Below are 12,773 nucleotides of genomic sequence, written 5' to 3' on the forward strand. Positions count from 1 at the left end.
TTACCAGCTGTTGCTCTATTAAGGTGAAATGGAAATAATTTGGGTTTATTTGGGAAGCTCTCCCTCTTGTTCCCACATGTGCATTTCCACAAAAAGATGCACGTGATATAGAGTGTCTTGGCAATCTTGTATGATACTAATACTCTGTTTTATCTTCAAAGGAAACAAGTTTAATTTGTTGTCATAATATGCTCTTCAGAAAGTTCTAGATTTAAGATAGGAACAGAAAAGATACTATTTGCATGATCAAACTGCATTGGAACAGGGCAGTCAAATCCAGTGTAAAGATGCAACTGGTGACAGATGCCTGCTCAGAATGTAAATGCTACCTGATGCCACAGCAAGGTAGTTTTACTTGCAAATGCCTACAAATAAGAATTCACAAATTTCCATATTTACCATTGCTCACTTTTATTCACACTTCGTTAGAAGGAAGCAGACACAGGCCTCCATTTTTCAGTCATCAGTGTATAAAAAAGAACCTTAAAGCATGTTCTGGATGATAGTAATATATTCATAGGTCTTGGCTCTGATGAATATCTAAGTTTGAGTGAAAATACTTGTGCTAGCAAGATCCACCTTACAGAAACCTTCCATAAAATGTGCTTGGTTTCATTTGTGTGTGAATGTTTGTGTTTATGTAGAAGATAACGTTCTATTTGTTTGCTTCCACCAACCTCCTACTTTGTGAAGTTATTTGGGAACAGCTCCTTTTATGTCTCTATTGTCCAGGGGCACCACTGCTTTTTTAGCAGGCTTCCTGCTTCTAATGTACTTAAAAACCATTTTACTATTGTTTTTTGAATTTATGGCTAACTGTTCCTCAAAATCTTTTTTGGCTTTTCTTATTGCATTTTTATATTTAATTTGGCAGTGTTTATGTTCCTTTCTATTTTGATCACTAGGATTTGACTTCCACTTTTTAAAAGATGCCTTTTTATCTCTCACTGCCTCTTTTACATGGTTGTTAAGCCATGGTGGCTCTTTTTTAGGTCTCTTACTGTGTTTTTTAATTTGGGGTATACATTTAAGTTGGGCCTCTAATACGGTATCTTTGAAAAGAACTCAAATGTGAAATTGCAGAAGTATTAACGGTGGTTTGTAACCTATCCTTTAAATCAGCTTTGGTACCCAATGATTGGAAGACAGCTAATATAACGCCAATATTTAAAAAGGGCTCTAAAGGAGACCCTAGCAATTATAGACCAGTAAGTCTAATGTCAGCACTGGGCAAATTAGTAGAAACAATAGTGAAGAATAAAATTGTCAGAGACGTAGAGGAACATGATTTGTTGAGCAAAAGTCAACATGGTTTCTGTAAAGGGAAGTCGTCTCTTACTAATCAGTTAGAGTTCTTTGAAGGGGTTAGCAGGCATGCGGACGGGGGGATCCAGTGGACGTGGTATACTTGGATTTCCAGAGAGCCTTTGACACAGTCCCTCACCAAGGGCTCTTATGTAAATTAGGTGGTCATGGGATAGGAGGAAAGATCCTTTCATGGATTAGGAACGGGTTAAAAGACAGGAAACAAAGGGTAGGAATAAATGGTCAATTTTCACAATGGAAGGAGGGTTAGTCCTGGGACCAATCTTGTTCAACTTATTCATCAGTGATCTAGAGAAAGGGGTAAGCAGTCAGGTGGCAAAGTTTGCAGATGACACCAAACTGTTCAGGATAGTCAAAAGCAAAGCAGACTGTGAAGAACTTCAAAAAGATCCCAGCAAACTGAATGATTGGGCAGCAAAATGGCAAATGAAATTTAATGTGGGTAAGTGTAAGGTAATGCATGTTGGGGAAAAATAACCCCAATTATACATACAATATGATGGGGGCAAATTTAGCTACAACAGATCAGGAAAGGGATCTTGGAATTATAGAGGATAGTTCTCTGAAAACATCCACACAGTGTGCAGCGGCAGTCAGTAAAGCAAATAGGATGTTAGGAATAATTAAAAAAGGGATAGAAAATAAGATGAAGAATATCTTACTTCCCCTTTATAAAACTATGGTACGCCCACATCTTGAGTACTGCGTGCAGATGCGGTCTCCTCACCTCAGAAAAGATATACTGGCATTAGAAAAGGTTCAGAGAAGGGCAACTAAAATGATTAGGGGTTTGGAATGGGTCCCATATGAAGAGAGGGTAGGGAAACTGGGACTTTTCAGTCTGGAAGAGAGGAGACTGAGGGGCGATATGATGGAGGTATAGAAAATCATGAATGGTGTGGAGAAAGTGAATACAGAAAAGTTTTTTACTTGTTCCCATACTATAAGAACTAGAGGACACCAGATGAAATGAATGGGTAGCAGGTTCAAAACTAATAAAAGAAAGTGTTTCTGCACACAGTGCACAGTCAACCTGTGGAACTCCTTGGCAGAGGACGCTGTGAAGGCGAGGACTCTAACAGAGTTTAAAAAAGAGCTCGGTAAATATTTGGAGGTTAGGTCCATAGATGGCTATTAGCAAGGGGTAAGGTATGGTGCCTAGCCTTTTGTCGAAGGCGGGAGATGGATGGCAGGAGACAGATCGCTTGACCATTGTCTTTGGTTCACCTCCTCTGAGGCACCTTGCACTGGCTAGTGTCAGCAGACAGGATACTGGGCTAGATGGACCTTTGGTCTGACCCAGTATGGCCGTTTTTATGACAAATGTTGAGGTCCTGCCCTCCCTCTTATTGAAGGTTGAACAATGTCAAGCTCAATCTCTCCCTGTATACTGATTCCTTATACAGTAGTTATCAAATACACATCACAAGGTTATGGAAATTAAGACAATTCTATTACTTTTGCTAATGCTTGTCACTGTCCTTAAAGTACCGAAGAGGAGGAATAAGCTACATATGTAACGTACGCACTTAGAGCAAACACTTTTTTTAAAGAAGTCAAGATAAATAAATACTATATGAAATTTCTCTAAATCAGTGCTTCTCAAGCAGGGATATATGAGTATAGAGGTTTTCCAAGGTGTATATCAATTCATCAAGATAGTTATTTATATTTACAAAAGGCTACACAGACAGCAATAGCAAAGGCAGTGCAAACTAAAATTTCATACAGACAATGACTTATTTATATTTTTCTGTCTACTATCCCCAGTAATGTAAGTACAATATTTATACTCCAGTTGATTTATGACTATATGGTAAAAATGAGAAAGTGAGCAATTTTTCAGTAATACTGTGCTGTGATACTTGTATTTTTATGTCCTGTTTTTGTGCGTTTTTAAATGACGTGAGGTGAAATTTGGCGGTACACAAGACAGATGAGACCATGGAAATGGGTACAGTAGTCTGGAAGGGTTGAGAGCCACTTCTCTAAATGAACAGTACTTGTTATCTTAAATACGCTCACGGTCTCTCAGATTATCCGAAAGCCTTGATCTAATTTGTCTACATTGATGATTTGGAAATCCCAGTAGTCATCTTACTCTTCCTGATATTAAACTGAAATGTGGAAAGGTGAACACATTCTCTAACTACCACAATATCTAAGAAGCACAACTTCTTGGCTTTCAGCCCTGTTAACTGCAGTGGTGCACATCAGCTCAGCTTGATGCCACGGCTTACTAAGCCTCATTAGTTATCTAAATAGAGAGCCCTTGCTGCTGCAACTGCTATTACTGAATTCCAGGGAGACTCAGTTGTATTCCACCCCACCACCTCACGCACACACTTTAATGTCATCAGCATGTAGCTAAATGTTCTAAATCAATCACAGTGCATGTCTGTAATTTGCAGTTTCTTCGAAATGTAGGACCTGGTGCTGGTCTCACTAAATCAATAATAAAATTGACCTCTGTGTTCAGGATTTGGCTTATAGCTTACAGTATATGTGATTACTTCCCTTTCCTGCACTCACTGGCATTGGAACAGTTTTTATAGTGACAGGGATGCTTCAAGAAAAGCAGCAGCATCAATCATCATTATCAACAACCATGGGCTCAGCACCCATTGGTGTCTGATGTCTCTCTCACTGTTTCCTTCCATCTTTCCCTGCCCAGTGTGGAGAGCCTTAATTTCCGTAGAAGAGCTCCTCACAAATCTATATCATCTACCCATTCCTTGTGGGATCTGCCTCTCCTATTTGAACCATCCATTATGCGAGATACCATGGTCCTGATTTGTTGTTCGTCGTTCATTCTGCAAATATGCTTGAATAGCTGTAGCTTGCATTGTATAACATTCTGCAGTACGTTCTCTTTCGGCTTGTATCTTCCTATATAATTCCTGGTTGGTGACCTGCCTCCATCCTATTCTCAGGATCTTTCTATAACAACTCCTCTCAAATGCTAGTATTCTTTTCTTCGAATCTTTTGTTATCACCCATGTCTTGCATCCTTACAAAATGCTGGTGAATACACACGTTTTCAAGATGCTCAGCTTCATTCCTAAGCTAATCGCTTTGATTTTCCAGATCTTATCCATCGCCTTCAAACTCACTCATGCTTTTGCTATTGTAGTCACTATTTTCTTCATATAGTCTAGATCATACATTATGTGGTTCCCCAGATATGTGAACTTCTCTACATTCTGTAGTTCAATCTCATCTACACTGATCTTCCTTCCTATTTCCTTATCTCCAAATACCATTGTTTTTGTCTTATCAATGTTCATAATCAGTTCATACCACTTTCCTTCCTCATTTAGCAACTGCACTGTTTTCTCTAGCTTTTCCTCATCTTCCTCAGTGATAACTGTATCATCCGCGAACCTCAAGTTGTTAAATCTTATCCCGTGCACAGATGTCCTTCTACCTCTTCCAGGGAGGTATATAAGATGATCACGAATATTGAAAGGAAGTGGCAGCTGAAGCAGGTAGCAATCAAAGATGAGAATGAAAGGTGCTCATGAACAAGGAGAAGATTGTGCAGTGATGGACAAGATAATTGCACTGACCTGTGCAAAGGACAGTTGGATCCGAGTGTATCAGAGACTCTGATCAAAGACTTGAAAGAGGTATCACTGCTGAGCATTGAGAGTGAGACCAATATTTCGAGGGAGGAAGTAGAAAGAGCAGTAAAATGACTAAAGAGCAAGAGCCCTGGAAATGATAGGATCACGGGAGAGGTGATTAAATATGGCAAAGAAAGTATGATTCAAGAAATAGTCCAACTATACAATATAGTATGGAGAGAAATGAAGGCACCTAAGGAATGGACAAGATCCATGGTAGTGACAATACACAAGAAAGGAAATGCATTGGAGTGCAAGAACTACAGAAAGATTGCCCTAACGAGTCATCTGGGCAAGGTGCTGAAGATGATACTGATGGAGGGACTAAGATCCCAGATAGAAGAACATCTAGTGGATGAGCAAGCGGGGTTTAGGAAAGATAGAAGTACCATACAGCAGATACTGGCACTAAGATTGATAGCGGAGGAAGCTCGACGAAAGAACAAGCATATCTACCTTTGCTTCATTGATTTTCAGAAGGCACTGAACAGTATATATCAGAAAATGACTTGGGCGGTGTTGGAGTCGTACAGAGTGGAAAGCCGACTGATACAGTTGTTGAAGGATATCTGTGACAATGCGGAGGCAGCAGTGAGAACATGCAGAGAATTAGAAAATTGGTTTAGGACGAGTAGAGGTATGAGACAAGGAGATCCAATATCACCAAGTATCTTCATCATGCACCTAGAGAGAGAAATGGACAAGATCAGGGAAGAGGTAGAAGGGATATGTGTGAGCGGGATAAGATGAGCATCCCTGCTGCATGTATACTCCCCCTACCTCCCCAGCATGCTAGTTTCATTTCCTCTGTCAGCATTTCATCTCATTCCCCTGTGGAAGCACAGGCCACAACTCAGCCCTTTCCATGCAAAGATTTAACATTATACAGCATTCCACTTCTGAGAGGAGAAGTGTGACCTATAATTTCTCAAGAAGGGACTGTTAATAAGCAAAAACAATCTGCAAGCAATAAGTGCAGGAGACTGCACTTGATGACCTCTCAAGGTTCCCTTTCATTTCCAGTGTTCTGTGATTCTGTGAAATGGGAGCGACTGTTGCAGCTCATCAGCAACAGCGCTCTTCAACTCCCACAACCAGTGGTAAGTCCTAATCTTCTTCTCTGCTTTATGTTGATACAAGGAGCACAGGTTCTTGAGCCGAAGGGTTTGCACTGTCTTGAGACACATCTCGTGGTGAAGAGCTCTTACCCCTGCAACTTTTAGCTGTTGTGTTCTCTCTGACTCTCTCCTACTTCCCCTATTTTGTAGTCTTCTCAGTGAGCTCCAATTGTTTGAGTCTTCAGGTGATGACTGTATTTCTTCCCGTTAAAGCTTTTTCCTTATCTTTCTAATGGCTACTGAGGCCATGCCTACATTACCCAGCAAATTGACCCTTGCAGGGTCAACCTTCCAGGGTTCAATTTCACACACCTGGTACAGACATGTGAAATCGACCTATCAGGGATCAGCAGTTGAACCCTGTGCCAGGAGTAAGGGTGATTGATGGGCGAAGAAACTCTCCTGTCAACAAGGAGGACAGGCACGTAAGTCGATTGCAGATCAGTCGATTCTAGCTGCGCAATGGCAGATAGGCAATTCTAACTACAGCAGTTGACTTACCTTCCTAGTGTAGACCAAGCCTGAGATGTTTAGCAACCTGTGATCCCTGGCTTCTGTGGGGAAGTATGCTGCCTCGCTCTGGCAAATCTGTAGACACAGAGTCCCTGAAACAAAAGCAAGAAATTTTGTTTATGCTACTTTGTCTTCTGATACTTACACATCTAAATGAGGCAGTGCATGCATGTGGGTTACATTTGCATTTCCAGAGTGACTAAATAATCATTTATAGATGAATCAGTGAAAAAAGAGAAATTACTTCAGCCCAATTTACTACTTAAACAAAACTAAGTTAGCAGCAATAACAGCAGAAAAGATAGCTTGCTTGGGCATAAAGAGTGCACCCAGTGTTCAGATAGAAAGCTTCAATAAAATCCCAAGGGAGTACTTATGCTTATCACAGCTCCTTCAGTAAAAGAGTGTGTGGCTGCTTCAGCCTATTATGCACTAGGATTGCCAGAAAAAAGGAGTTCATTTCTTGCCATGAATATTGTAGATTCAGAATCAGGGACAGAACTGGGCTTTAATTCTGGGAGATTTTCCCACTCCTTCCCCACATCCTCATGCTGGACAACACCCCCCTCCCCCCCCGCACCCTGCGATCCTACCAACATCCATGCCTGTCTCGTTGCTATGGGAAATGAAGAGGCACATCTGTCAAATTATTTTGTAGGCTTTGATGCTGCAGCTTGCAGTGTGCTGTTCAAAGTGTTTCATTTGAGTGCAGTGAGACTGAAACAGAGGCTCAGGTAAGGTTGAGGTTGCTGAGGGCTCCTGACTGAAAGGTAGTAAGTTTCATGCCTCCAACGCTCCCTGTTACTTTCATCCCAAAAGAAGGATGAAATTAAGAATAAGGTGGCTGTATCTGAATTGAGTGGTTTATGTAAACTTTACTATGAGGCACTGATTATTAGTAGTAAGCATATTATTAGTACTTGTATTGTGGTATTGCTTAGTTGATCCTGGGATCAGGATCTTATTAAGCTGAAGAGTGTGAAGTCTAGTCTGTATCTGGAAGCTAGCTTCCACCTCATGTACATAAACAAATGCCAAGTAGTGGTGTATTTGCTTTCTCCAAAATGCTTAGCAGTAGTTTGTTTTCCATATTCAAGCACCATGAAATGATTAAACAGAAGATTCTAATATAAGTAAGCTGATCTTTTAGTTATGGGCTGCCTTAATTTTCTTCTGTATGGATGGATTTTAGAAGTAAACTTTAATTGTTCCTGCAACTGATAGCACTTTGAAAAGCTGATTTCATCACATGTTCCTGTATAAGGCTTTATTTTCTACAGTAGCAAAAAAGTCAGCAAAGGAGCCAGATGTGTAAACAGGGAATTGTGTTTCAAGTTCATGTTTTTGCATTAGAGATGCAGTCAGACCCACCAAACACCCCAGATCTCTGGGAAAGCTTGTATCTGTGCTTGGCAGCTCAGCTGTACATTCCTGTTTTGTAACTAAAGATACATTAAGTTTTACTTCACAAGAAAAGTTACGCACAAGATGGTAGGAATGTACTGTGGCCATTTTGATACTAAATTACCACGGTAAGAGGAAGAGAGAGATTAATGTTAATTGTTCTGGTTTTTATTGTTCGTGTTAAAGGTCAGTGCTAATGTTGTTGAAATTTCCCTAAGAGCCTAATTCTTTAAGGGGAAGGAATGCAGTCCTTTCTGGCTATTTATTTGCTATCAATAAAATTTCATTTTTGTTTTTTTATTGCTTTTGATTTTCCACCTCATGTCACTAGCTGTGATTGCCATGTAAATATCCAGTATCAGCAAATATAGCAATCTCTTCTGCTTTTCTTCAATTTTGATTAGAACAGACAACATTTTGGTGTATTCTATAAGAGCTGCTTGGATGAAAAGCTTTTTTTTTTTTTCTTTTATTGTCTTTTACTTTTGGTTTGGATCTAAAGAGCTTGTTGTAATGAGGCACAAGATTAAAGGTTGTTTTGTTTTTATTCATTCATCTTACATAAAAATTAAACCATTCCTCTTTACTGAAAACCGACCTAACAGAAATCAGTACATCTAATAGGCTGTGTCTACACGTGCACGCTACTTCGAAGTAGCGGCACTAACTTCAAAATAGCACCCGTCGCGGCTACACGCGTCGGGCGCTATTTCGAAGTTAACTTCGACGTTAGGCGGCAAGACGTCGAAGTCGCTAACCTCATGAGGGGATCGCAATAGCGCCCTACTTCGACGTTCAACGTCGAAGTAGGGACCGTGTAGACAATCCGCATCCCGCAACATCAAAATTGTGGGGTCCTCCATGGCAGCCATCAGCTGGGGGGTTGAGAGACGCTGTCTCTCCAGCCCGTGCGGGGCTCTATGGTCACCGTGGGCAGCAGCCTTTAGCCCAGGGCTTCTGGCTGCTGCTGCTGCAGCGGGGGATCCATGCTGCATGCACAGGGTCTGCAACTCGTTGTCGGCTCTGTGGATCTTGTGCTGTTTAGTGCAAGTGTGTCTGGGAGGGGCCCTTTAAGGGAGCGGCTGGCTGTTGAGTCCGCCCTGTGACCCTGTCTGCAGCTGTGCCTGGCACCCTTATTTCGATGTGTGCTACTGTGGCGTGTAGACGTTCCCTCGCAGCGCCTATTTTGATGTGGTGCTGCGCAACGTCGATGTTGAACATCGACGTTGCCAGCCCTTGAGGACGTGTAGACGTTATTCATCGAAATAGCCTATTTCGATGTCGCCACATCGAAATAGGCTACTTCGATGTAGGCTTCACGTGTAGACGTAGCCATAGAGTGTTAAATTATGCCCTTATCAAATATTTTTCTGCCTTAGCAACCAACACAAACATCTGGAGGGCAGAAGACAAAAAGAAATGAGAAGGAGAGAGAGAGAGAGAGAGAGAGATTTTTTTCCAGAGTCCCCAGTATATTAGGCCAGAAAATGAGGGATTTATCCTCATCAGTAGATGGATTCAGGAAATAAAAATGTCATTTGCAACAACCTAGCCCTGCAAAGGGGTCTTTACTACAGGTTTAGCTGAGCCGTTTGTTTTTGTTTCTCTGCTAATTGCTTTATTGCACTGATTAACTAAAGTACAACCTATAGCTTTTTAGCCGCAAGTAACGGCTACGGTGCTGTGGAAATAAATATTGTAGTTTTGTAGAACTCAGCTCCCCCTATGTGTTTACTTTTTCAAATAACAAAATACAGTTAGGGTCTGCAAATAAAGAAATGTGGTTCAGTGTGTTTAAAACAATGGATTTTCAAGCAACTTAATGCAAGTTTCTTATTTTCCACTCCGGCTTAAGAGGGCTAGTGTATGAATTCTAGTGAGCACTGGCATGTAGCACACTAAAGCCTGTGTGGACACTCTCTTGGTGGACACTAAAAGTTCCCTTTGTGCACTAATGTAGTACACGGGACTTCATTATTTACTTGGGGAACTTTTTGTGTCCACCACAGGAGTCCATGCAGGTCAGGTAGTGTGCACTGGAATTTACACTTTCCTGATGTAGTCTAACACAACAGGAGCATAACCCCAGAGCTAAAATTTCTAGTGTTTTGACAATGTACTACAGTGCGCTTCACCAAAGCATATGAGAATGCCAGCCTCACACTGAACATCAAAAAGACCAAGGTGCTCCACTAACCCTCACCAACGGGACAACCTCATGTACCTTCTATTGAAGTCAGCGGAGAACTTCTGGAAAATGTGGAGTGTTTCCCATACCTTGAGACTCATCTTTCCACTAAAATCAACATTGACACAGAAAGCCAGCCTCATCTGAGCTGTGAAAGCGCTGCTTTTGCCCACCTGAGACAAGGGGTCTTTGAAAACAGGACATCTTTGCCAAGACAAAGGTCCTTGTATACCACGCAGTGGTTATTCCAGAGCTACTGTATGCATGTGAAACCTGGACAACATACAAGAGTCATTTGAAGACACACTAACAATATCATCAATGCTGTCTCAGGAGAATCCTAAATATCTCTTGGGAGGATAGGTGCATGAGCACCAGTATCCTGGAAGAGTCGAACATAGACAGCATTGAAGCCATTAGAATTCACCAACAATTTCATTATAATGGTCACATCGTTCAGATGTCTGATCAGCGCCTCCCCAAACAGATTGTTTTCTGAGTTGAAGGAAGGATGAAGGAGCATTGGGAGCCAGGTGAATTGATATAGGGACATGCTGAAGGCACACATTAAAAAGTGCAACATCGGTATCAACACCTGGGAGAGCCTTGCCCAGCACCATCCCCAGTGGAGAGCGGTAATCCATGAGGAGGTGGCACAATTTGACAGGCCCCACCGCAATGCAATCAAGGAGAGGCAGAGAAGAAGAAAAGAGCAGCAAAACTGCCCTTTGCCCCTCCAACAGCTACCAACTCCCCATGCCTCTGATAGGCCTATTCATGTGCTTAAATCTCTCCTAAGTGTTCTGTTGTGCTGGTGGCCATTAGAGTATATGGGGTGGGGGGCGGGGTGTCCCAGTTACCTGTTTGTGCACACCATGAGTAAATAAGTTGGTTCTGTTTCCTGGAATACACATAATTGTCCATGTGTATTTTGGATAAAGTTATGTGTCCTTATTCTAGTGGGGTTTTTTGGTGCATAACTGAATTTGAACTATTTTTTTTCTTTAAAAGAATTCTGTGACAAAAATTAAGATCTTATGTGTTATTTATATGTACTTTGTATTAGAATCACAATATTCATCCTGTGTCAGTTCCCACCACAAAACAAGGATACAGACTTCATTGCAGTCTGTATATGTTCATAGTTCATGTATTTTTTCCACCACAGCATGAGTCATAGATCTAATTCACACTGAAGTAAACAATTGCATCTTCTTGAAATAAATAGGTTTGCACATGCTTTACACCACCCAGGAACTTAGGTGGGAAATTCTAGCGTTGTATTAAGGGTAACAGCCTATTGCGAAAAAAGGGATAATGGTTATAGTCATAACAATAATTGTAAATAATTTTTCCCCGCCACGTCTGATTGCTTCTGGCCCTAATGCATCATTTGTTTTCACAGAGTTACTGGAGGTGAACTGTTTGAAGATATAGTTGCCAGGGAATATTACAGTGAAGCAGATGCCAGGTAAGTGCTTGATTTCTAGATTATCTATTGTTAGATTTTAACCATCTCCTTTAATTTTACTGGTACATATGCAAATTTACTTATTTTTCATGTTTAAAATTTTAATTCATGTTTAATTGTGGTGTTTGGCATCAGTTAGAATAGAGGAATTCAATCTACATCTATAGTTCCAATCAAGGCTTTTTTGGATGTGGAAGATAGACATAGTCTAATGGCTTAAGCTCGTTTTGGGTGATGGTAAATTTCTCACTGACTTCAGTAGAATCATGATTTCAACCCTGGTTTCATAACCTGATTGTGACGCCCACTGTGTCTTTACTCAAGGCGCTTTCTTCCTTAATTTTCCCATCTGTAGAATGGAAATAATCCTTAATATGACAAAATGCTTCTTGCATGTTGATATTGAAAAGACTGCATATTAAATATTGCCAGTGTTCTGAATCTGAGATTTCTTCTTTTGAGATACATTTTTTGAGATGCAATATTAGCTACCACTTGTATCTGAGTCAGTACTGATACTGTGGAACTACAGTACTATAACAGCCTATTGTGGGGGAGAGGGGAGAAGAAAAAAAATCTGAAAACTTAATATGATTCTTTAGAGGTAGGGACAACCAGGGTTCTAAATCCCTTTTCTTGTTCAGTGTTCTGCTGAACTTGTGACATTTCCAAATTGGCAAAAACTATGGTCCATTAGTTTTCCTAATGCACCTCGTCATATTTGTCCCATTACCAGACTATGTGGGAAAGTTCCTTTTGAAATAAATTCAACTAAATGCTTCTGTATATTCATAATGCTCAAATAACAAGTGTATAGAGATGCCAAGTAGTAAGTAGTGAAACATTCAGTCAGTCCTCTACAGCAGCAAAGGTTGTTCTTTTAGACCACAGTCCTTTTATGTGAAATATTGTACGTTTTTGGGAGTGTTTTTAAATAATAGTGCAAATATTCTGTCCTGTCAGTTTTATTTAGCAGAAGTAGTACATTAGCAGTGTCCCAAGTGTGTACAATTAGTAGTAAAGGGATGATGGTGAACAAAGGTAAATTTGGACTGGATGTTTGGAAACTTCTTGACACTGAAATTGTTTAGAATTAAAAATAACCTTCCAAGGGAAGTTGTGAAAAC

The 12,773-nt window shown here is 40.6% G+C and overlaps 1 protein-coding gene across 8 annotated transcripts in view; it reads left to right on the plus strand.

Annotated features, from left to right (window-relative positions):
• Positions 1 to 12,773, plus strand: part of CAMK2D (calcium/calmodulin dependent protein kinase II delta) — a 263,464-nt gene that overhangs the window by 171,776 nt on the left and 78,915 nt on the right. For all 8 annotated transcript variants that reach the window (XM_074993405.1, XM_074993407.1, XM_074993410.1 and 5 more), the window contains exon 5: positions 11,581 to 11,646. In XM_074993405.1, coding sequence (XP_074849506.1) covers positions 11,581 to 11,646 — 66 coding nt within the window. The remainder of the gene's footprint in view (positions 1 to 11,580; positions 11,647 to 12,773) is intronic.

Source organism: Carettochelys insculpta, chromosome 4, assembly GCF_033958435.1.
Source record: "Carettochelys insculpta isolate YL-2023 chromosome 4, ASM3395843v1, whole genome shotgun sequence".
Lineage (NCBI taxonomy): Eukaryota > Metazoa > Chordata > Testudines > Carettochelyidae > Carettochelys > Carettochelys insculpta.